This window comes from Montipora capricornis, chromosome 14 (assembly GCF_036669925.1).
Source record: "Montipora capricornis isolate CH-2021 chromosome 14, ASM3666992v2, whole genome shotgun sequence".
Taxonomy (NCBI): Eukaryota; Metazoa; Cnidaria; class Anthozoa; order Scleractinia; family Acroporidae; genus Montipora; species Montipora capricornis.
In genome coordinates, this window is record NC_090896.1 from 48,381,685 (window position 1) to 48,406,684 (window position 25,000).

Below are 25,000 nucleotides of genomic sequence, written 5' to 3' on the forward strand. Positions count from 1 at the left end.
TATCTTTCCATTGTTGTGGTTGTTCCGGTACACCTTGACGGCGAAAGCTGGTTTCTGCTCACACCGTGGGAAAGGAATTTCATCAAAATGTTTAACTGAAGTGGGCGGGGCAGTCACTTAATAATTCAGGCCCATTCCGTGGTTTTCATAATATTTCAAAACAGAGGAGCTATTGCAAGGAAAGCAGGGTCAGATTTCATCACATTTACAGATCGAGCAGTCATAACACATAATTCAAGGGAATCCTTAAGGTACTACCAATAATATTTTTGACTATCCAAGTGAACACTAAAGATCCTTTCCTACCTTAAGTAGTGCAAATCAGAAATTTCTTTCATGCATAACCAACAAAATTCGGCACCACAGACTGCGCAAGTCATGTGATTACAAGAGCCATCATCCATCTTTATAATAAAAGCTCCACAACGTGGACATGGTTTCATGTCATCTGATCCATTCGAATTGCGGCCCTCAGAACCAGAAATTGACTTGATGTGAGTAGCACGGCGCATTCTAGCTGAATCACATGTTAGGTTAGGATGCCAGATCTGCTTACAATGGTAGCAAAATTCAGTGTTGCACCCAGGTCGTTCACACTGCAATTTTGGGCAGCTTGCACAGCCTGATGCAATGACAGCAAAGCCGCAATCTGGAGCAGGGCACCAACGGCAATCTGGGTCTGCAACTAAAGTTCTGCGTAGCGTGAAGTCATCATATTTAGCCATGAGGACGTCATCATTCAAAATAAGTTTGATATCATTCGGATGAAATCGCTCTGAACACTCAGGACAAGTTAAATTGACCCTTGATTCATTGATTTCAATTGTCATATATTGCCTAAGACACTCAAAGCAGGATCTGTGCTCGCAAGTTGAAATTTCAGGAAACAGAGATTTCGACCTCATAGCGTAGCATACAGGACAAACTGCGAGGGAGTCTGAGCTACTTTTGCGTGTAAACTTGTCCGTTGAGTTCTCTCCTTTGTAACTTTTGGAGCGACCAAATATTCTACGTATGGAGAAGCCCCGATCATCATTTCGATTTTGTTTTGCTGATTCCTCCGAGTTCGATTCCTTTGATCTTTCTGCTCCAGTTGATCGTTCTTTTGTCATCTTGGTCACTTATAAACCTGAAAGCCACAATTCAAAAGTAAAAAAACATCGCCAGAATTTACAAAATTATGTAACTGCTCTGTACGTGCTCCTCACGTTTGAACTTTTAAATTCGTGAGGAAAAAAACTCTTAAACCACTTACGACTAAATAGTACTCTTATTACTGCCTGATTAATTAGTGAAGTCGTGCAATACTTGACAGGTATAATTAGAATACGTGGAGGAACAAGAATAAAAAATGATGGCTGTGAAAGTATAGATCATCCTGTTAAAAATGTTTGTACAAGTTTTAAGTTCGCCATTTCTTCAGGATTAAAAAAAACCATACTCTCATTTAAAAATTAAGAGACAGTTCAAGATAAATAGCATGAATAAGAATTTAATGTGTAAAAGAAGAATACAATAAAGTAATGATAGTTTCCTCGCCACAGCAAAATTCTCTTGAAACTTCCGATCCGTTGGCGTCAGCAGTGTCAAATGGACTGATACTTCAGACTACAGGAAGACTCGCTTTCAGAAACACTTGCAAAGTCTGTCGCTTGACTTGAGATTATCCCTTCAGAAACGATAAATTTCCCTACAATGAAATCTAAACAACGTAAATAGTCACTTACCTTTCCGTGCAGGAGTAGTCGTTGTGAGATCCTCTGCATCCAAGTTCAGAAAACTGTGCCAGAACTATTCTTCTGCAACGCCTCAGACTACAGCAGAACACCAATGTGACAAACGAAATTTAACCTTTCGAATTCCTTCAGATAGTTCGTTATCACAAGCAGAAATGTCGAGTTTCAGTTGTTATGCAGTTTCCTTTACAATCATAAGAAACAAGACCTTTGCTATGCCTGCATTTGAATTTAAAAACCACTGAACCGAACTCTTCGGATTTTAATTCTATTCAGACTTCGAAAGGAGAATGGTCTGGTCCATTCTAGTCGATTAAAAATATGTCGAAAGCGATAACCAGCTCGGCAATAGCTCCAAAGCTTTCTCTGGAGATTTCTATAACACTAAATTCGATGAGAGAAATCCGAGAAAAAATGGGATAAACAAGAAAGAGAGTTCGTTTATCGGCAAAACAAACGGTTGTCAGATTTTTCTGATTGTTTTTGTGCAGGTCATGTGACACATGTGAAACCGTCAGGCTTTGACGTCACGTATTTGAGCCTCGTTTGGAGTATTTTTCCGTATTGCGTCGGGTCCTGCGTCGGTAAATTAAATATTCAATCACCTGTTTTCATGAAATTCTGCAGATCACGCAAGTTTTATATTTTATTTAGCTTTTGCATTGTAACAATCATTTTCTTTTTCTTTCACTGGAAAACTGTCACGATCTTGGATCAAGATAACAAGATTAATCGAATCTTCGTAATTGACAATAATAGCGATGATGATGAAAGCATAGTTAGTAGAGGGGAATCAACTAACTATGATGAAAGTGAAAGCGTTCCTGACAGCGATGAAAAATGCAGATTGGGAAAAGGCCAGAAAACGTCTGATCATTGCTTGAACGTGTTTAAAGGTAAAGGCTGATCGAAATGATCACGCCTTTGAGATAATGGGGGTGGAAGAGTGCTAAAGTATATTAAAAGGATTCCCGTCGAACAGGTCCCTTTTCCACCCAGTGATGATGCTGATGATTATGATATGGAGGAGGAGGAGGAGGAGGAGGAGGGGGATATTGCTATTATTATTGTTATCATTACTTAAGTAGTGTCATTACTATTATTATCATTATTATTGACACCCCCATGTGACCTAAAAATTATGTGTTCTGAAGAACCTATTTATTATTATTATTATTGTTATTATTATTATTATGAATCAGGTCATCTTGGTCCAGTTTCCATTTTCGGTTTATTATTACTAGCAGTGCCATTGCTATTATTATCATTATTGTTGAGATTTCCGTGTGACCTAAAAATTATGTATTTTTAAGAACGTATTTATTATTATTATTATTATTATTATTATTATTATTATTATTATTATTATGATCATCTTCTGGCTATATCACAGTGTTTGCCACTGGAGTATCCCCTATCAGCATGCAGTGACACACCACCTTAGCGTTCTAGGGTTCTGCAGAGAATTCCCGCAGACCCAAACAGTACAGATTTCTTCAATGTCTGAATGCTTATAACAATGTGCAGGTTTTCCAGGTACTTCTGTAGGCTTTTAGAGAAAGTACCTAGAGCACCAATCACATTACGGGTGATTGTAACCTTATGTAGTTGCCATAGTCTCTTTATTTCAAAGGCCAGGGGCCAATTCCTGGAAGGTGTAATAACTCAATTCTGGGGATAAATGTGTCTTATTCTAGCACATTTATCCCTGGAGTAGAGTTATTACACTTTCCAGGAATCGGGCCCACGTCAATATATTTCTCCTCTTTCTCACACTTCTTCCCACAAATACAGCTTTATCAACAGGGCAAGCGACATCTACAAGGTGGCATCCGTTTGTTTTCTTGTCGATCATGACAATGTCAGACCTGTTATGCGACAAATTCTGGTCTGTCTGAATGGCAAAATCCCAAAGGATTTTAGCCTCGTTGGTCTCTAGGACACTCTCCGGGGTGTGCTCAAACCACTTCCCACCACGGTTGAACCCATATTGACTAGGAAGTTCCCAATGCAGGGCCATGGCAACAGAGTCGTGTCTCCATTTGTATTGGGTTTGTGCACTCACTCAAGATATGATTGACCGTTTTGCTTTTCTGGTGGCACAGGTGACTCATCGAGTTCTCTTGCAACTTATCAATCATGGCATTGGTTCTCAATGCCTGGGTCTGGGTAGCCACCAAGAACCCTTCCATCTCTTTCTTCAAATATCCTGTCATTATTATTATTATTAAAATTATTATTAATAATTATAATAATAATAGTAATTATTATTATTATTATTATTATTATTATTATTATTATTATTACTACTACTACTACTACTACTATTACTGGATGTGTTAGGAGGAATACATGCCTCCGAAGTCATTGGGACCACCCAAATCCTCCAGAAGACACTAAACCTCCATGCTCCAGGTCAGGGGGCTCAGCTCAGCAGTGTTTACACCTGCTGAGTTTGAATACCATCTCCTTGCAGGTTGTTCTATTCACAGAAAGTCAACAATTAGTACTACCACTGCTACTACTAGCTACTTTTGGCGTAGGCCACTTTCAAAAATACCATGATAATACTGATGCCATCGTAAGTCCCAAGAGAAAGTAGGAACAACGCTTATGCAAAATTTGGAGTGACAAACAAAGAGTATTATGGTATTTTCAAAAATGGCCTATTGTTATCATTAGTGCCGTTATCATTATCATCACTATGCCTTTTTCCAACAAATATTACAGGGGTTGCACCTACTGACATGAGAACTTATCAACCCAATAAAATGGGTATCTTTGCTTGTTTGGATGGAAAATTGAACATCACCTGGCACTCAATTAATGATGATTATTGTGACTGTAATGATGGTAGTGATGAACCAGGAACAGGAGCATGCCCAAATACAAGGTAAGATGGGCCTTATTCACCCATAAACCGGCCATACTTAGTATTTTACTCTGTCTAACGCGAGACGATTTTACTCATCAATGGGGAACCCCTGGAAGTCAATGGGTTTTTAATCACTCACTTAATGTCCCCATTAATAGGCCACTTTTGATATATTAAAATTCAGCTTGAAAGAGAGGTTTTACAGGACAAAGACAAAGGAAAGTGGATGATATGTTAATATTTCACATTAATCGTTTCTATTATTTTTGTCCTCTCTGGCCCATTTCATTGAAACCCTTTTCTATGCAGACTTGCCAACAAATCAGTTCCTAGATTTTAGTTGAGTGCCATCTTTATAATTTGCCTTTAATTTGCTCTTTTTTAGATTTTACTGTGCAGGTGGGCAGCTCTATTTGCCATCTTCTCGAATCAATGATGGGATCTGTGACTGTTGTGATGGCTCTGATGAATGGAAGGAACTAACAGTGAGGGAAGATGTCTTGCAGAGGCATGACTTCAATGTCAAATATGCACCATGTGGAAACACTTGCTAAGAGCCATTAACAAATTGATGCCAGTTTTTTTTGTCTGTTATTTTATTGAACAGATGATAAATTGCATCAGTAACATAGTCAAAGTGGCTGTGGAAATCACAAGTCACAGGAATTATACGGGGTGCTGAGCACATCATTGGAGGTGTGTTTGCACTTCAAATATTGGTACCATGCTGCTATTTTTGAAGTCCCAGGCCAATTTTTGTGCCTGTGTAAAAGGGGTTATAGTGTGACCACTTTGGTTGAGTTTCTCTTTATTTTTTTTTTGTTAAGTATCAGATTTGATCACATGCCAAACCAGTTATCTTCAGCTGTTGATTGGATAGTTAACCTGTTGACTCCTAGGAATGGGACCTGACACCAGACGGTTTTTCTGGTCAATGGGACCGGTCCAGGTGACAATGGGTTAAAACAGTTTAAATAACAAATTAATAGTATTTTAATTAAAAGTAGTCAGTCTGTACACTAGAATAGAGAAACATCTGCTGTTTTTTACCTTATGTTCTGTTTCATAGACTAGACAGAACCACAAGTGCTGCAGGCTTTAAGAACAAGTTCAAATTGCTTGGTTAATGGACAGTGCGAAACATTCACATTTCCAGCACAAAGAGCTTAAATCTAATGACTACTGAATGTGTAGAAAACATGAGAGAATTTAGTTGAGCTATTGTTTGGTCCCTCTTGACTGTCATCAATATCTTTCTCAAGGTCACGAAATCTAAGGTGCCAAAGGGATTCCCAAGTGCTTTACCCACTGACTCTCCTGGGAGTAGACAAACTGAAACAAGCAGATAGCAAAATATTGTATTGAAAATGTGGACATCGAAAACTAGTATCGAAAAACACCGCAAGGACTACAAAAAATTGCTTGCAAAATGGAACTTGCATTCAAATGCAACTTTGCTTTGCAACCCTATTCCACAACAGACAAGAACTCTGACAAACAGGCTGATCATGTCATGGCAACTGGCGTGCTACATGTATTACAACTGTGAAAGAACCCATCCACAACTACGAAATTTCTCCATACCGGTAATTTAGGGGTCATTCATACTTAGCAAGACCACTGGCCTCTTTTTTTTTTCGGGTGACATGCAACAAAGAAACACCCTGCCTTAATGACATGCATTTTTGACAAAACCAAGCCTTGGTGAAATCAAACGTTTTAATCTAATGCGACACTGATCCTTGATCCATTTCTGCTTGTGTATAGTGAAGTTTTGTTGACAAAAATTAATTTATATCTTTTAAATTCCTCATTAAAAACTCACACTCATTGATTCTTCAACCACCCCTCATTGATGAGTAAAATCGTCTGGAAGTTGATCTTAAGGCTATCATGAGATTAAAACAACACTGAAACATTTAAACCATGTTTTATTTAAACAAATTAAAGAAGTTTCATTTATTTGGCCGCCTCCTCTTCTTTGGGGATCTGTTCAATCAACTCCTTTCTCTTTTGTTCTAGGCGCTCATTTCGTCTTTGTTTTGCAGCCTTGTTCTTCTGTCTGCGGGCCTCTGCTTGGTCACTAAAACACAAAAAACAAGGTGTCCAAAACTGCTTTGCTAAATTTGTTTAATTGTAATAGGTCATTTTCTTTATTTGAAACCCACAACTATCTTTCTATGGCATTTTTTTCAAAATTTGATGATGCCCCTTGTTCCACCTCCTGCTTCTTGATGTCAACAATGGTTTTCAGATATTTTATAGTACAGGAAAATAAAATTTAGAAGAAGATAAAGTTAAAACGCTTGGTATCTTTTAACAAACAGTGTACATGTAAACGAGAAGACAAAGTGGGTAGTGACTTCCCCCATCAGCTGGCAACTTGCATCACTACAACTGTTATTTAGTGTCTCCTTTTACAGAGATCACAACCAGCCCTGACAATTTGTTTTTGCCACAGCCATTAGTTTGTCACAGGAGCCCGGGACCAAAGTAAATATTATGAATTTCACTTCAGTCAGATAAACTCCTTTCTTACTGTTTGCACACTTAGTCACCCATCTCTCATTAGATAGATGAAGGATGGGTCGGCTTAATAGCGTGCAGAACTAGGCTACTACTGTTTACATATCAGTCTATAAAAACTTTAAAATAATAGAATGTTGGCCCTTTGTAAGAATTACACTATTAGCTGTACATCTTAAAATCTGGAGCTAATGCGAGACAACAAAAGGATAATTTTACCCATTACAAAATTTGTACAAGCTACACCCTACATGTACTACCAACCAGAGCTGGGGACAAGCATTTCGGTGCCAATGTAAACAAAAATATCAGCTTGATAGTCACTATGTATTTATTCCCATGAGAAAAAAAGTGGAGGCTTTTTCTTATTTTCCCACGTGGGAAATGTTCTGCAGGCCTCAACAGGATACATGTAGCATCCCAGCTGAGCATGGTACAGTGACAAGATCCAGCAAGAGGCCTACAATTTAAGTCTACACATGTAGGAAGCTATTCTCCTTGAAAAACAAACTGGTATACTTTGTAAAGTCCCATAAGCAACATGCAAATCATTTTCCCTTTTTCTATATTTTTGTCCAGAAAAATGAACTAATCCAATAGTATGTCACTCTTTCCTTAACCGCCTATCATTGTAGACTTTTCAACCAGTTCTGGTTTACAGTTGTACTATTTAAATTCCACACAGTATTGCCTACCTAAGAAGTTTAGCACGTTGTTTCTCAGCTTTCTTTTTGTGGATGTATTCCATCAACACTCTCTTGTTCTTGAACACATTACCCTTTGCCCTATTGTAAAGGTCATGGTACATGTGGTTATCAATTTTCTTTGCTTCTCTGTATTTTCGAAGAAGCCTTCTGAGGACCCGCATACGCCGCATCCAGATGGTCTTTTCTGGCATCCGGGCGTTAGCTGTTCCCTTGCGCCTACCAAAACCACGATGACGTCCCTTCCTTCTGGCTTCAGCAGCCCTGCACACACGAGCACGACTGTGAATGTTATGTGGCTTCTTGATGATCAAACCATCCTTAATGAGTTTCCGTATATTCTGCCCTAGAAATGCAAGGAAATTAACCTCTTCAGGGGTTACCCACTGACATCAGACAAAGTGAAACAATACGAGGAGTTTACACAACACTTCACTCTAGCATAAGCACTTTGCAACAGGTAAAGCAGCTGTTATAATCTTACTGAAAAGATAATGAGAAAAGAACAAGAAAAAAGCACAACAACAGGATCTTCATGCCCTAATCATTTTGAGTAGCATGTGATGTCTTTATACAAGTAAGATTAATTATTGTTTCTTCACAGTCAATAAAGAAACAATTACAAAAAAATAGTGGATTGTTTTCTGATCTTCCAACAGTTTTTAGAAATAATTTAAATGGACATACATTTTTCAGTGAGCGATTAACCCACTGACTCCTGGGGGTTCCCCATTGAAGAATAAAATCTTCTGGTGTTAGACAGAGTAAAGTACTACGTATAGCCGGTTTAGGCCAGTTTAGGAGTGAATGGCTTAAGTTCTACTCAGTAAATTTCTCTCATTCTTTTTATCACTTGAGAGAATTTAACAGCATTTTGAAGTGTGAAAACAAGTACTAGGTCACCAAATATATTTTACCCTTCCACCCCTGAACCGAGCTAAACCGGCCATACTTATATTTTGCTCTGTCTAACGCCAGACGATTGTAGTCGTCAATGGGGAACCCCCAGGAGTCAGAGGATTAAGAGACATTTTCCAAAAAACTGAATTTAATTACAGTGGGGTTGTTTGGTAGTGCTGTACCATTGCCATGGGAACAGTGAGGGACATGTTGCTGGACAATAGTATGAGACAAGGAGCAAAATGCTTTTAGAAAAATGTACCAAATGACTAAGAGCAAAAAGTTTTTCAAGGATATCTGAAATTCAAGTCCTGGCTAAAGAGGACAGTTTTTGAGTGGATGTAGGGGTTGTTAACCCATTGATTCTGAAACTGCCCCACATTGCCAAGTAAAATCTGCTTGTGTTAGACAGAATAACACCTACTAAGTCTCACTCCTACGTGTAGGAGTCAATAGGTTAACCCATTCACCTTTAACCCTTTGACGTCCAAACCGGCCTAAACCGGCCAGACTTAGTATTTTACTCTGTCTAATGCCAGACGACTTTAATCGTCAATGGGGAACCCCTGAGAGTCAATGGGTTAAAGTGGATGTGGGGGTTAACAATGCAAAACTCTGACCCAGCGATGTCAATTGTAGAGACCCCTACTTCCTGAGTACCTCTCGTTGTCTTCATTCCCCCCTGATAAAATTGGTGAAATCCCAGAGAAAAATGAGAGGGAGAAGGAGTTTGCAAAAAGGTGAGAGAACTCACCTTACATCCATGTGGCTCATGATTGATTTACGGACTTAATGACATATGGGTAAGTTCTGTACTCTGCTCTGAGAGGTTTTCCAGCTTAACCCTCTTGTCAAAATTTAAAAAAATACCATATTTTCATTTCATGAGATTCAATTTACAGTTTTCTTCATTAGCCGAGAACTTACAGAATGTATGTCTAAATAAACAAGTTTAAGACTTCAATGAAGAGATAACAAGTGATTTAATTTACCAGTATTTCCAAAATGCTGTAAATTGCTAGAAGTACTGATCAACCAAAAGCTTGTGATTTTCTGAACACAATAGTCACTTACGTGAGTTGGCATTTGCAATTTCATTGATTTCATTTGGATCCAACCATATCTTCTTTTTACCACACTTTAGGACACTGGCTGCCAGCCGCTTTTGAAGTCGCAAAGTACTAAGAATATAAAACATCGGAAAACACATAGTGATTCACATGACAGTTACCACCAATTTTCTTGCCATGTAATTGAACTGAATGAGCCCATTAACTCATGTGGCCAGTCGCCTTGCTTTTTTTATTCTCAGACAATGAGTATGGGATGACATTTCTTTGTTTTCACACACCAACATAGCAGCTATGATATCAGCCCCATATACACAACAACACTTTCACTTCTTTGCATTTCAAATACAAAGCAAAATTGCACAACTGGGTATGATTGGTACAATAAGGTTTGATATGGAATTTGACCAGCATCAAATGCAGGTTGCAAAATTCATGTGCACCCATGCATGTTTTTTTTTTTAATGTCCTTGCCTTCTTCAACGCTTATAACAGAGCTTAGGAATGAAGTACAGTACAACAACAACAACAAATTAATGGTTCTGTGTATCTAAGTTTATAAAAATCTAGAAACCAAATGTTGGCATTCAGTGTGTAGGGCTAATATTAAGTTCACAATTTTCAACGGCACCATACGTTAGTAATCTCCAACCCCGATAAATTTTAAACTTATTACGTGTGGCCTTAAGATATAAAAACACCAGAGAATACGAGAGTCACGAACCAGGGGTAATTGAACTCGGCTAAATCAATTTAAACAATTTTGTACAATAATTAAGCCTCCACCACATGCTAAGGTGGCAATGCAGTTTCGCTACTCATAAGAGGAACCTCTAAGCTCTAAGAAAATCCAAACAAGGTTGAACTCTGCGATTCCCGACGTTTCACGTGCAATCTATTTTGGCTTAATTCCCACGTTTCTAATGCCTTGTTACAAATATGATCAAAAGTTTCCAAAAAAACAGCAGCTGAGGTTTCATTTGAGGCGTTTTCATGCCAAAACAGGTACTTAACAACGATGAAACACAAAATTTCTAACATACACTCCTTTCGTATTCCTACCTCATGATGGCGGCTATAAAGGGAAGAACGTGGTGTTACAAATGTTCTGTAGGGGGGTCACATAATAAGCAATTGGGGATTTAACCATTGTTTTGGGTCGAGAAGATCTGTTACTTTTGTTCAGCGGATATCCCCATGAGAGTAATAGGCATATATGTCCCCATGCATAAAGTACCTAAAATATCTCACGTGGAGTTTATGTTTGATTTGAAGACAGCTCACCAGTGTTTAAATAATGCCGAAATCCAAGAGAAATAGAGTTGGTAAGTGTCTTTTTAAGGCTCACCAGAGCGCAACTGTAAATGTCTAATGCATATGGACTAATTATCAGTGTGTAACCCGACGGTAGTGTAAGCAATAATATCTGCAATTGCATTGTTTTAACGTGGTTTAAATGTTCTGTCGTGTTTTTTTTCCCAGTATCGCTAACAAAAACAAAGAAAAAAGGATTAGAATTGAAGACTGGATTAGTAAAGGAGGTATATTACACAATGTAATACAGTAAACCTATGGTGTAAATTTATTAATTTATTTAATTTCTTTTAACCCCTGATTTCTTAAGGAACGTTTTAGCCGCGTTTTAGGGATCTCTATATATAGGCAAATATGTTTTTACTTTCAGTTCCATGGGGTTCCCAATTGATGAGTTTTATTTTTCAATAGGGAACCTCTTGGAAATAATGACATTTAAAAATTGGTGCAATGCTCTACCAAATGAAGCCAATCAGTTGGGATCTGGAACAGGAATAGGGGCTTTTCAGGGCCAATGAAACACAACGAAACGACGGAATAGAATAACAACAACTGTCAACTGGCCGTAGGCAAACCAGTTGGCTGTTTACAAGTGCAGCTGGGAAGTTGAACCAGGGACTACCAGGATCAAATTCAACGAGTGGTCAGAACGTGTCTTGAACCCGGGATCTCGGGATCTCAAGGCAAGCGCCCTAACCACTGGGTTACACTGCCTCCATCCCAGTTAAGGGCCCACAGACGTATTTTTCGCATGTTGCTAAGGAAGTGAGATGTTATTTCTGGTGACTGACTTCATCATATCGTGAGCTGACCAGGAAACCCACTCACAAGCAAAATTCACCGCACAAACTGTTGTTTGCATCAAAGGTTTTTCCTCGCCCTTCCTCGAACTCGTTCTCAGGTCAACTGTGCCTGCGTTAACAAACTGACTTCCGATTTGAGAAAAAGCTAAATTTCCGGCGGTCTTTAAATTGAATTATTTTTTTTTAATATGGCACGTTTCACCTCCAAATACAGAATATAGCTAAGCATTGATTTTTTCAAATCATCTTTTTGAAAAATTGATGGGTACCGTATTTACCCGTGTATAAGTCGATCCCATGTATAAGTCGACCCCCCATTTTTGATGGCAAAAAAAGCAATTTCTTAATTTCTTTGCTAAATGTTCATGGGATACTAATCTTGCATTCTTCGATTTCTGGAACTGTGGATTCAACAAAAAATTAAGGGCCTCAAGCACTTAATAGTTTTGTGGTTCAGCGGTTGTTGTATATGCGGGCATTTTGTCCTTGAATTTCGAAAAAGTTCTCAGAAAATCGAACATGTAAACCTCAAACTAACCTGTTTCGTTGTTCAAGGATAAAGGGCTTTAGAGGATAACCACAACATCACAGAAGCAGGAGTCAATCTTTGAAAATAACTTCAAAAACGATGCGAAATGTGCAAGGTTTATTGGTGCTTGACTTATAATTTCTCACATGGCAAACGAAAAAAAAACTCGTAAACCAAACAATACAAAGTTTGCAAAAGCATTTAAATCATCCAGGTTTGTATAAAGAATAAAAAACAATCATTACCAACCAGCATTTTCAGGCAACACGAGTGACGATCATGCTTGCACGCAAACACGAGTTATTGCGCCAGGTTACTAAGCCGTTGAAGGATCGCGTTTTATTTGAAGAAACAAGAATGTTCCGCCTTTGGAAAACGAAAATTTACAGTGTCTATTTCATATTTGTGCTTGTGAGTATCTTCAACATTTAAGTAAAACAAATCCTTTTTCATTTCAACTGGAATTGCTTTTACATTCATTTTGAAGTCTTTCGTCCACTGCGTTTGTTATACCCAAAGACCACATTATGATGTTAATTTTGAATAAATTATTTAGCTGGAACTTGGATCGAAATCTTTGACCCATGTATAAGTCGAGGGCGATTTTTGGAGCTTCTTTTGAGGTCATAAAAGGTCGACTTATACACGGGTAAATACGGTATTTCAGTATTGTTTATCTCTCTAAAAAGAACAATTTTCAAAATAAAAAGAAAACCATACTTGGCTGGATGCAAAAAACTAATACAAATTATGAAACTACTTATTAAATACCCAAATTGAATAGCACATAGACAAATTTCGAGTTTTCTTTTATTGGTCACATGGCATGGCATGATGATGTCATATTTAGGGTCATTGGTTTACAACAGTTGGAAGCTGACCAAAATAATGCCAAATTCTCTCAAATTAGTTAACCAATACATCCTTAGCAACATACCCTGGGGGAGCAGGGATGGCGCAGTGGTGAGAGCACTCGCCTCCCACCAATGTGGCCCAGGTTCGATACCTCGACTCGGCGTCATATGTGGGTTGAGTTTGTTGGTTCTCTACTCTGCACCGAGAGGTTTTCTCCGGGTACTCTGGTCTCCCCTCTCCTCAAAAATCAACATTTTACTTGTTGTGTTAATTGTTAATTTCACTTTACAGTGTCCCCAATTAGTGCTCCAGCGCTAAATCTACTAGACACTTAAATAAAGTTCCTTTCCTTTCCTTTCCCCAAAAAATATGCCAGTAGGCCCTTAAGCCTAGGTGCTTTTGCGGAAAACACTGAGAAATATGTTTAACCCATTGACCCCCGTGAGTGAGACTTGACAGATGTTACACTGTCTAATGCCAGACAATTTCACTCGTCAACTGAGAACGTCCTAGGGCATTTGAGGTGTCAATAGGTTAAATGAAAAAAAAAAGACTTCAATTGAGTTGTTATGGTGATAATCACTAGCATCCATCTATCTCTTCATAGATTCAAGAATGTGTGGAGAAGTTTACCTTTCTTTATGTATTCTCAGTTGAGAATATGAGAAATAGTAAATTGAAAGAAGTGAGGAATCAATGGAAACATAGCAGGTAGGTAGCTTGAAAGCAAAAGCAACTACGGGTACTCATATAGAGGACAAATTATTGTCCAACTTGAATTTCACAAGAACAAAGCTGTAATCAATGATCCTGTCTTTGACTGATTAATATAATTCAGTGCATGAGACTAAGTAGAATAAAGCTGATTAATCATCACACTTGTTTGTAGAAAAAGCTGAAATTGCCTGGATTTTGCAGCAAAAGTGCCCCAGTCATTGACTTTGCCCTTTAGTGATAAAATTTTTGATGAGTGTTCTTTTCTTCTGCCATTACTTTATTTATTTATTACTGGGTTGCCTATGGGCAAACCCAGTCGAGGTCTGCGTTTAGTTTGTTTGTTTTCTTTTTTTTTTTTTTGTCACTCCCCTGGTAAGTGGTGTCTTTGTGTATAGAGCCTTCTGTGCGTATTTTCTTAGGATCGAGAGGGTAGTGGAACTGCTTAGATTTCTCTGGTGGACACAGTAGAATCATCAACTTAGCCTGCAATGGCGTCGAAAGTCATGCAACGCGAATGGCGTTTTAGTGGATCCTTAAACAAAATATACCCTTATGGAGCTCAATAATGGAAAGTCAGTAGGATAAACTAGGCATGAATCTCAAAAGCGACGAGTACTGGACTTCAACAACAATCTATCGCCCGTCGAGACAAAATCAAAGTGAGCAGTATTTACCTGAAGTACATGGTAATTTGACACAATTGAGTTTCTTGTCTTCACGCACGCAATGAAATAGGAAGAGGCTTTCACCTCTAAGAGCAAATATGTTGTTTGTTTCAATAAAATTTTCGCTGGAAAAGGATTCTGTGGTATTTTCTGCCCTTGTGAATTATGATATCATGTTGTGTATTGAATTTTCGAGCTTTAGGTTCAAATGTGATATGGGAGAATTTTTTTAGTATTGCTCTGTAAGCAGGAAGGGTTCACAGGCCTGTTGGAAGCGTGCTTGAGTTTCAACAAAATGAGGCCCAAAATCAGTGAAAACTTGTGACGCAGATGAATAATAAAGTAGCTGCTATTTCCAAAATGATGGAATTACCTGGTGATAAATAACGTCGTACGCGTCTTGGAGAGTAAATTTTGACTTTGCATAAACAAGAGTTGGGCGATTGTGATCTTTGTTTTGACTTCGCTCATTTCATTGTCAAACTTTATAACACTGGACAGAAAAAGAAACTTACAAAAACCCGGTATCTTGCCATCATTTGACACAGATGCTTCACTGTTTGGCGAGTAAACATGCCGCGGTAACTTAATCATGGCGCCCGCTGAATTCCGGCCACGTCACTTTCAATTTTGCAATTTACTTGAACGTAGCAAAAATCTCCCAAAATGTTTGTCGCTGATCGTAACTTTTTATATTCTATATTCACGGTTCAAAATGTTGTTTTCATGTCGTAAATATTTTATTCTCGATCGACCGTCCGGGAAATTTCCTTCTGCTCTTTCTGAAAACTGTGTATCAATATTTATTTGCTTTTTCATCAATATTTGTTTTGCATAAAGCAAGCTACCAGAATCTGTACCTTGCTGAGTTCGCATTTGTTAGCGTTAATAGTATTTTCGGTCAGATGTTTCTGTTTTTTATGAGGGGTTTATTGTTTTGGTCTCCCATCCCAACACTAACCCGCGAAACAGGGCTTGACTTCAGTGAAGTTTAGTATTACAAAGTTTTCGGATGCTCATAGGGCACACTTGTGGTGAAAAGAAGTTGTGAGGGAACTTGAAAATTATCAACATGTCAGCCCAGAAGCCAATGTTTCTCGCTTCTCTTTTATTTGTTATTCTTCAGAGACTGGAATGCTGTATTTCAATACCACACAATTCAGTGCCTTCTGATTTTCTGTAGCACGTATCACAGGCAAGCCAGTGTATGCTTCACAGAAGCATCTAGTTTACTTATTATACTCTTGTGGGAAGTGCATGCTCACAGCATTGCTAAATTGGCCTGTTTTCATTATTCACTTGTCAGGTTTTTCTTTGGCAAAAACAAGGTCATGACAATTGCACTCGGAAAAGATAAAGAAGCTGAATATAAAGAGAACTTGCACAAGATTGCTAATGTGAGTGTCTGTTACATGCCATGCATGCCATGCCATGCATGCAGAAATTCCAATAATTACAAAATGTACATACATACATACATACATACATACATACAATGTACATACATACTTGATTAACCACTCCCCATGGGGCTTTTCAGGGCCAATGAATCAACGAAACAACAGAACACAACAACTACAACTGTTAAGAATCCCAACTGGCCGGAGGCAAACCAGTTGGCTATTTACAATTGCGGCTGGGAAGTTGAACCAGGGACTACCAGGATCAAATTCAATGAGTGGTCAGAGCGGGTCTTGAACCCCGGATCTCAGGATCTCAAGGCAAGCGCCCTAACCACTGGGCCACACTGCTTCCTGTACAGTATACAAAAATTTGGTTTTATCAGCGGAGTTGATAATGTAAATTGGCCACCGTACAGAGATTCTAAAAGCTACAATAGAATACTACTTCCCCACCGACGCAGCATCACAGTTTCTTTAGAAACTACCCCTTCATTCCTGTACAGTAGGTGCATATCAGTTTTGATAAGTGCTTTCAGAGTGTCTCCTTGCCTTAATCCTCAACTACAGCATCACCTTTGTCCAGAAAGACTGGCAATAAATGTCAATTGTAAATTGTCCCTCTTATTTGTTAAGTAAATCCAAGCAGTCAAAATAACCTTAATGCTGTAGCTGACTTGAAGAGACTTTGGTATGTTTGTCAAAGTACTGTTTTCTTTTATTTGCCAATGTTGTCCTCTAATTAGCTGAAGTTTACATTGTCCAGTAAAGTAAGTCATGCACTGTATTCTACAGCATGGCCTGTTTGATTTCATAAACTGAAGACTATCCATGTATTTAAATATACATGTATTACAGTTTTGCCTTTCCACTTCAAATATTTTATCTCATGTCACATAACTTTAAAGTACACTGTATCTTGTTCTAGAAAATAAAAGGGCAGTGTGGGTTGATGTTTACAAATCAAGCAAAGGAAGAAGTAATCAGGTAAGAATAATATTATACCAAACCAAGAGTCTAATAATGTACCTTTGAAATAACATTTAGTCACAATTTTGTTACTATGTCAAAGTTTTCTGCACAATTTTTTTTACACTGTGGGCATGAAAGGAGTGCTGACAATACAATCATGTAGATTTCATTGATGGTATCTGGTGCCAGCTACAGGCTGTAGATTTTTTGTTAATCATTGCTACTACTTGATATAATCCATGTGTTTCATTTTTGTAGATGGTTTGAAAATTACAGAGAGCTTGACTATGCCAGATCAGGCAATGAAGCCACATGTGATGTGAAAGTAGATGCAGGTATTGCAATAGATGCTCCTTAGGTTTGTAGAACATTATTATTATTATTATTATTATTATTATTATTATTATTATTATTATTATTATTATTATTATTATTATTACGTCCATTCCTTATTGACTCAGGCAGGATATTCGGCCTGGTTTATAGTCCTTGGGAGCTGGCCACAGGCCCCAGGTCTCTTTTCTTTCTTCTTACAGGGATAGTACTTTCCTTAGTATCTTTGCTGTCCCTAGCAGTGCTGTTTTCTGGATCACTTCCAACCTCACATTCACGCTGATTCGCTTCATGTACTCCTTAAAGTTGACTGATACGGCTCCAAGGGCACTGCAATGACTTTTCACATGTGCCAGACTTTTGCAATTAACTTTCAATAGCTGGTATTTCTCTAACTTCTCAAGTTCTTTATCTTTCATCCTGTCATCATCTGAGATGGCACCATCGATTATGACAACCTCTCTCTCCTTCTTATTAATAAAGACAATGTCTGGTCTTCTTGCCTTGATTTTCTGATCACACTGGACTGTGAAATCCCACAGTATCCTTGAAGTTTTCACTTTCCACCACACCCTCAGGCTTCCGTTCGCACCAGCTATTAGCTCTTTCTAATCCACATTTACCACAAAGTTGCTAGTGAATATACCGTGCCATGTAATCGTGCCTTCCTAAAAATCTGTCTGTGCCAGCTTACCGCACTCACTCACCAAATGGGCCACCGTTTTTCCCTTACTTCTGCACATTCTGCATAAAGGGGATTCTGCTGTGTGATCAATATGAAATCTCATATAATTTGTTCTCAAAGCTTGTTCCTGGATGCTACATATCATGGCCTCATTATGTACATCCTTTCAAATCTCCTTTTGCAATCTACTGCCAAGTTCTATCCCAGTCAATACCTTCCTTTTCTCTCACATACTGCCCATACGTACATTCTTTACTGCTTCCATTCTTTCTCCTTCTCCTTTGCTTCATTCACTTTGTACTCCTTTGGGTCTAGTCAGCCTCTGAGATGTTGACTACATTGCTATCTCCAACTTTCCTGAGTAATGCCTCTTCACTATTTCTCACATACCAGCTCAAGTTGTTCTCTTCTCTCCTTACGCAGCTCTCACAACTGATCAGACCTCTTCCTCCCTTCTTTCTGGGTACACGTACGTTCTGGCAACGTCACTTCTTGGCTGTAGCTCCTTATTCATTGCCATGATTTTTCTAGGTACTTTTTATCTATTTCCTGAAGTTTCTCCTTATTCCATTTAATTGTTCCTGCTCCATACCTCAACAGCGACACAGCCCAAGTGTTTGCTGTTTTGTTCTTGTTCTTACCGTTAAGCTGAGATTTCATGAAGTTTGAACCGCCTTAACTACATGTACTCTGTTCGAAATAGGTCTTTCATTTCTGTCTCCTTTAGCTTGTCCAGCTCTGGAATACCCACGGCAGGTACTTGTAACCTGCATCATCAATTTCCTTTATCATCTGTCCATTTATCAACTTAACACCCTCACTATTATGCAACTTTCCCCACTTCAGCACCACAACACCACATGTTTTTATCCCAAATTCCATTCCTATATATTGATGGATACAAGGCTTTCAATCTCTGCATTATTATTATTATTATTATTATATATAGTTAAATGAAATTTAACATAGTTAACGACTAGGAGCTAGTCTGGTCAGTAGTGTTTTGCAGGCGGTTGTTAGTGTCTTGGCCGTCTGGTAGCGTTTGTTTAGCGTTTTGGTGAGTTCTGTAGCGTTTGTTATAGTTACATGATTTACGACCGGGAGCTAGTCCGGTCAGTAGCATTTTTGCAGGCGTTTGTTAGCGTTTGATGCGTTTTGTAACGTTTGCAGCACTCTTTAGGTTGTGGGAGCCCTGGGGCTGCTATTGTTCAGCGGTATTCCTGCTGAGTGCATGCGTTGTTGTCCAATGTGTTTGCAGCGTGTTTGTTGCTCTGTTGGCGGGGCGTTGTGAGTCGGATTAGGAGTTTAGTGGTTCTCGGTGTTCCCTCCCTATCCCCCCCCCCTTTTTTTTTGTATTCTTTTTTTTTGTATTTTTTTTTTGTGTTCTTCTTTTTTTTGTATTTTTTTTGTATTTTCTCTCTTTATTTATTTATTTATTTATTTACTTTTGTTTCCACTGAGCTATCTGGCTCAAGTGTGACAAGTGCCTGAGGGGGGCCTGGCGCGGGGGGCTCGTGGCTTGGTTGCGGGTTGGGCAGGCCAGTCAGGTGTTCTAGCGCCTTGGGGATGTGACTGTGGTTGCAGCCCCCAGGCTTCTTGGGCACCTACCCTCCACTGGCGACTTGGGCGTTAATATTATAATAATGCTTTCGAGCAAGAAAAATGAACCCTACGTCAGCGTTATTTCTTGGCTGCGAATACAGCTCTCATTTGCTATATTAAGAACTGTACACAGATGCCAAGACTGCTGCCTAACAAAATTTTATAGGGGCCCTCAGAGCTAAACGCTGAGAACTTAGGAGCCCAACATATGAAGAGAAAGGTGTTGCTGTGAAAAATTAAGGCGCCCAGAGCTATTCTTTGGGAGCCCCAGGCTACCGGGCTCCTGTTAGGCAACAGCCTTGGATGCGTCAGAGGCTCTAGATATCCTTTCAAATCACGTGAGGTCTCAGAAGACTTTACTCTCGCTGTAGGTGGTCTACATTTATACTCATAATTTTAGGCTTAGATTTTTGATTAGCTTTTTCTTTAGTAATGCTTAGTTGTCTTTTTCCCATTTTTAAATTATTCACATATCGTAAATAGTTTTCTATCGTGAACATATAATTTAGTTTTTAAAATTTGTAAATAATTTCGATATATAGTTTAAAATTGTAAATATTTACTAATTGTTTTGATAGTTGAAATAAAGTTTTTGTATTTTATTATTATTATTATTATTATTATTATTATTATTATTATTATTATTATTACATTTATGCTTAGTTTAGGTGGTTGCTTACCTGTTACACGTTGAAATGTATCGTGCAAATTGTCTTGCAGTGTTTTGGCCACATTGTGGCAGGTCAAGTTACACGAAACATTTCACAGTGTAACAGCCCCTTTAGGTACACAGGCTTCTAACAATAGAGATACAGTGTACTACTTGAAAACTTTTGATATTTTTACAATAGGTATTCAAGAAGGAAGGTTCCATGTTAGTTTGTTGAACTAGTGTTATTGTTCTTTCATGTAGTCACATATAATAGCTTTATTCATGAAGTTCTTTCAATAGTTATGCACCAGGTTCATCGTAATACTGAAGTTGGTTTGTTGGCTGAGCTAGGATCATTATTTTACATCAGCTTAACTGTTATTATTTATAAAAGTTATTTACAGTAAGTGCCAAGTTAAGTGGTGATGTGTTCTAATATTGTTGTAAGTTACATGTAGCTTTCCATGTTCATTTTTAATAACCTATGTACACAACTGAGCAGTCATCAACACCCCAATGACCCAGTAGATCAAAGTCCATGGAGGCATAATAATCGTGTAACAAAGTCGAATGGCACGTACCATATGTACTAAGCAACTGACAAAAATAGTGTATAACATTGGTAACATAACATTTCTTGGTTCTGCCAAGTTGTTTCTTCTTTGATTAATTATTGTGAGACAAAATGTACTCTATGGTGTACATGTATTTCCAGGCCCTCTTGAACAGTTTCAGCACTCCATGGAGCCACAACTCAGACAACTGGGACTTGATACTACACTAAAGAAAGGTAAAGGTCTATAGTGTTTATTGTTTATAAAGACATTCATGTACTGTAATCATCTCTGTCTTTGTAGATTGGCATTTTTTCAGTGTGATTTCACGTGAGTGAATACGTTGACTTATTTGGAATGTAAAGAATGTGTTAAATATCTGGGAGTCCTCATAGACTATAAACTCTCGTGGAAGAATCATGTCGATTCTATAGCCTTGAAAATTAGTAAAACAATAGGACTGTTGTCAAAATTAAGACATTTTGTTCCACATCACACACTTGTTAATATTTACAATTCCCTTATTACTCCTTATTTGGGTTACGGTTTAATTGTGTGGGGCCAAGCCAGCAAAACCCATTTAAATAAGCTCTTAATTCTCCAAAAACGCGCCCTTCGTTTTATTTATTTCTCTGATAGACGTGATCACGCAATTCCTTTATTCTTGAATGCTCATATTTTACCCATAAATTTCATGCACTACAAATTACTAGCCGAAACAATGCATGACGTAAGTAATGACCTTGTTCCGTCAAATTTGAAGGACCTGTTCGTTCCTACTGCGAAAATCCATTCTTACAATACACGAGCCTCGGCCTCTAATAATTTTTATATCCAGAAATCAAATACTGAAATTAAGAGGAAGTCCTTTTCAAGAATTGGTGCAAAACTGTGGAATGAGATACCAACTAAGTTAAGGGCACTCCCTAAAGCTATTTTCAAAAAGAAGATAAAAATGATTTTGTTAAATATGTTGGAAAATGAAGATTCTTATAAAGAGTTAGAATCCATCATATCAAAAGTTAACTTTTACTCTTCATAGCTGTACATCCTTATTTTCCGCTCCTGTTTTGTCCCAGATTCTTCACATTTACTATGTAGCCTAAATGAACTAGTGCACTGACAAAGCATGTATTTGGCAGTCTTTATTAATTTTTTCCTTCCAATATATGACATTTGCAAGTCTTATTGAAACCATTAACACAGATATGGTGTGATTTGGCTTACAGGTATTGTAACTCTACAAAAAGATTATCAAATTTGTAAAGAGGGAGATACACTGACTCCAGAGCAAACACGACTTCTGGTAATGAGAACATAGACTTTATATTTTATCAATTCACAACAGACCACTGCAAATGTATGAAAATTCAGGGTGCTGAAATGCTTCTTTAATACGTAATTATTCTCATGTTTCATTCTTTCAAGCCTTGACATCAAACTAAATAATGTTTTTTTTGGCGTGTTGTCCTCCTCTTGGAACAGAACAAGACAGCTAACTTTGATCACAAGGCTTGTTTTTTGGAACCAAATTTTTTTCTCATAACATTGCAATCCAGTGCAATTGATTGGCACTTGTACATGTAAAGTTGCCAGAAATTGAGATTTCAAATACCCATGAAATGGAACCAACTGGCCTTTGTAGCTCATTCAGTAGAGCAACTGCCATCTATTTCAGAGCTCAGTTCCAACCCTGGTCAGACATCTTTCTCGTTCTTTGTGTGGACCCATTTCTGCACTGACTCTAGGATTTCTCACACTACTTAATATACCATAAATCATTTTATGATGTCAGTGCTTTCATTAATTTCTCAGATGTAGTTTTCTTTAATTTAAATAGTTTGAAAAATTACAATGACTTGTCTGTGAAGTCTTTTGTTAAAAACATTAACATGTATGTCTTTCCTTTTTTCGTTCCACAGAAACTCTTTGGGAACCCATTGGCCGAATTTCACATCTCACTTTTGTGTATGTGGTCAAATGATGGAACATTTGAAGAACTTACCTAACAGCTTAAATTAATGAACATGTATTTATAATAAATGATCATGCAGTCCCGTTAGCAATAATATTATTAAAACAACGTTGAAGGCTTGATGTTTTTAATAGCTCCAATATCCTTATCAGGGTAATATCTTCATCTATTTTGGGTAAAACCTAAGATGAGATTTTTGGTGGACAAAAATCTTCGCTTAATATTGTAAGCAACAAAGCCAACATCTAGCGACGTTACATCTATCAGTTATTCCACATAACCTGGGATGTGTTATATCGCACGTGCCAAGAACACACCTTTCCACTGATTTCCTATCAAGATAGATTCATATTTACTATGTCCTGTCCACCTTCCCTCACCCCTCCCCCCCCCAAAAAAACAACATTACGCTCGTCTTCAAGACCCTGTGTGTCAACAAGTGAGAAACGGGCAGTCATTTGTGAAAGTAGATATTGGCTGTGCTATGTGTGTTGCCTCTAGTGTTTCTCAAAAGCGGCTATTAATTTCGATAGACGCCTTCTTCCCTTCTTTTCATCCACCTCTCTCTGTTCTGTGCCATCGCCATGGGCGTGGTCATCAGTGCTTCCTTCCCCTCTTTCCTCGATGCGATATAGAGATGACCTCTTCCCAGACGTTTGAAATTGTTGGTGTCTTTCAGTGGGCTTTGCCTCAGTAATCGTTGCCTTGCCTCTCTTGCTAACCTCTTCCAACTCCTTTCTAATTTGACTAGGTGACTTGTAAACGTTTTCGTCTTCCAATGCGTTAGCAAATGCTGCTGGAACTGCTGGCTTTGGTGGCCTTTCGGGTTTGTGTTTTCTGTTTAAGTCTTTGCTCGCGTTAAATTCCTTTCTTATTTGACTTTGTGACTTATTCATCTCTGCGCTTTGCTTATAAGCAAACTCCGCGGGAACAACAGGCATTGGTGATCCAGTTGTTTTGCTCTTACTGTCGTGAGCAGCAGTGTGCATTACTTCGTCACCAGAACGCAACGTTGCCGACTGATTTAATGAAGTAATCACGCGTCCATCTTTCTCTTCGGAGAATTCTGCAAGGTGTGTTGGCTTTGGAGGACGATTAGGCTTGTTGTTTTCCCTTTCATCAGAAGGCGCTTCAACTATTTTTCTAGCAACCTCAAGGTGCTGTGGCTTTTTGGCTGATTTCTTTTTACTTTTCCTGTCTTTTTCATTGTCCTTTTTTTTCTCTCTGCGAGGAAACAAAACCGGTTTCATTTTTTCTTTCAATTTTCTTGGTGGAGGGATTGGCTCAAGTGGCTTGGTGAAATCGGTTACTTCTTCGTTAGAACCGTCTGGTATAAATTTTCCTTGGGTTTCTTGTTGTGGTTTGTTGATGTCGCTATACGTGACGCTCCTCAGTGGAGGAACTGATTCAAGTGGAATCGTAAAACCAGCAACTCCATCACTGTAACCATCTTTCAAGAAGATTGATTCTGCTTCTTCCATTGGTTTGTCAACGTCACGATCACGATAAGTGCCATTTGCGACCCTCACTGAGTAAGGGACTGGTTCATGTGATTTTCGAAAATTAAATACGTCGTCATGATAATCATCTGTTGACGAAACTTAGACGAATTGTTTCGGTGGGTGGATGACGTCACCTTTTTCCTCATCAGCGATCGGATAATTGCTGATATATCTCCTGGGCTCATTGTTATTTTTCCCAGCTGTTTGTTGACGATCGATAACAACGTCATCACAAGTTACATCATCTGTAACGTCAATGGTGACGTCATCGAGGCAATTTTCCATGAGTTCACCCTTGCTCGGATCTTCGTTATTCCTCCCTACTGTTTGTTGAAGATCAAAAATTAAAATTGTAGAGAGATCGGTATCAATGTTCTTACTTTCTGCTTCATTTGGAGCTATGTCATCGAAATCGCTGCGTTGAGCGTCTCGCATCAGTTGTTCAAAGGGATCGAGAATTTCACGTCCACCCATGTTGTATGGTTGAGGTTCGGGGATGTCCAAAGAATCAAAATCAGCCATAAATGTGTGATTTTCATTGAGGAGAGTCGGTTTGGGATCTTCACCGAATGATACAAGTGCCGCGGAATTATCAGACGGGAGATTCACGAATTGGAACAAATCCTCTGAT

At 38.4% G+C, this 25,000-nt stretch overlaps 5 protein-coding genes across 5 annotated transcripts in view; 2 read left to right on the forward strand and 3 right to left on the reverse strand.

The window, feature by feature from the left end:
* The window catches only part of LOC138031283 (E3 ubiquitin-protein ligase RNF19A-like), a 12,326-nt gene extending 10,111 nt beyond the window's left edge, over window positions 1-2,215 (reverse strand). The window contains exons 1-2 of the mRNA XM_068878982.1: window positions 1,728-2,215; window positions 307-1,129 (exon numbers count right to left, since the gene is read on the reverse strand). Of these exons, the coding sequence (XP_068735083.1) occupies window positions 307-1,112 (806 nt within the window). The 5' untranslated portion in view covers window positions 1,113-1,129; window positions 1,728-2,215. The remainder of the gene's footprint in view (window positions 1-306; window positions 1,130-1,727) is intronic.
* Window positions 2,216-2,298: 83 nt separating this feature from the next.
* LOC138031285 (LDL receptor repeat-containing protein egg-1-like) lies at window positions 2,299-5,829 on the forward strand. The gene is made up of 3 exons (XM_068878984.1): window positions 2,299-2,632; window positions 4,467-4,629; window positions 4,997-5,829. Exons 1-3 carry the CDS (start codon window positions 2,350-2,352, stop codon window positions 5,163-5,165), a joined length of 615 nt encoding a protein of 204 aa, XP_068735085.1. The 5' UTR covers window positions 2,299-2,349; the 3' UTR covers window positions 5,166-5,829.
* Window positions 5,830-6,522: 693 nt separating this feature from the next.
* Window positions 6,523-10,924, reverse strand: LOC138031286 (large ribosomal subunit protein eL19-like). Its single transcript, XM_068878986.1, has 4 exons — window positions 10,874-10,924; window positions 9,816-9,922; window positions 7,833-8,187; window positions 6,523-6,694 (listed from the first exon to the last, which is right to left on the reverse strand). Exons 1-4 carry the CDS (start codon window positions 10,876-10,878, stop codon window positions 6,571-6,573), a joined length of 591 nt encoding a protein of 196 aa, XP_068735087.1. The 5' UTR covers window positions 10,879-10,924; the 3' UTR covers window positions 6,523-6,570.
* Window positions 10,925-11,010: 86 nt separating this feature from the next.
* LOC138031284 (mRNA turnover protein 4 homolog) lies at window positions 11,011-22,989 on the forward strand. The gene is made up of 9 exons (XM_068878983.1): window positions 11,011-11,136; window positions 11,294-11,352; window positions 13,920-14,023; window positions 16,001-16,091; window positions 17,023-17,081; window positions 17,325-17,401; window positions 21,054-21,128; window positions 22,122-22,198; window positions 22,815-22,989. Exons 1-9 carry the CDS (start codon window positions 11,109-11,111, stop codon window positions 22,899-22,901), a joined length of 657 nt encoding a protein of 218 aa, XP_068735084.1. The 5' UTR covers window positions 11,011-11,108; the 3' UTR covers window positions 22,902-22,989.
* Window positions 22,990-24,459: 1,470 nt separating this feature from the next.
* Window positions 24,460-25,000, reverse strand: part of LOC138032069 (early endosome antigen 1-like) — a 3,159-nt gene continuing 2,618 nt past the window's right edge. The window contains exon 2 of the mRNA XM_068879655.1: window positions 24,460-25,000. This exon is cut by the window's right edge and continues 1,958 nt beyond it. Coding sequence (XP_068735756.1) covers window positions 24,469-25,000 — 532 coding nt within the window. The 3' untranslated portion in view covers window positions 24,460-24,468.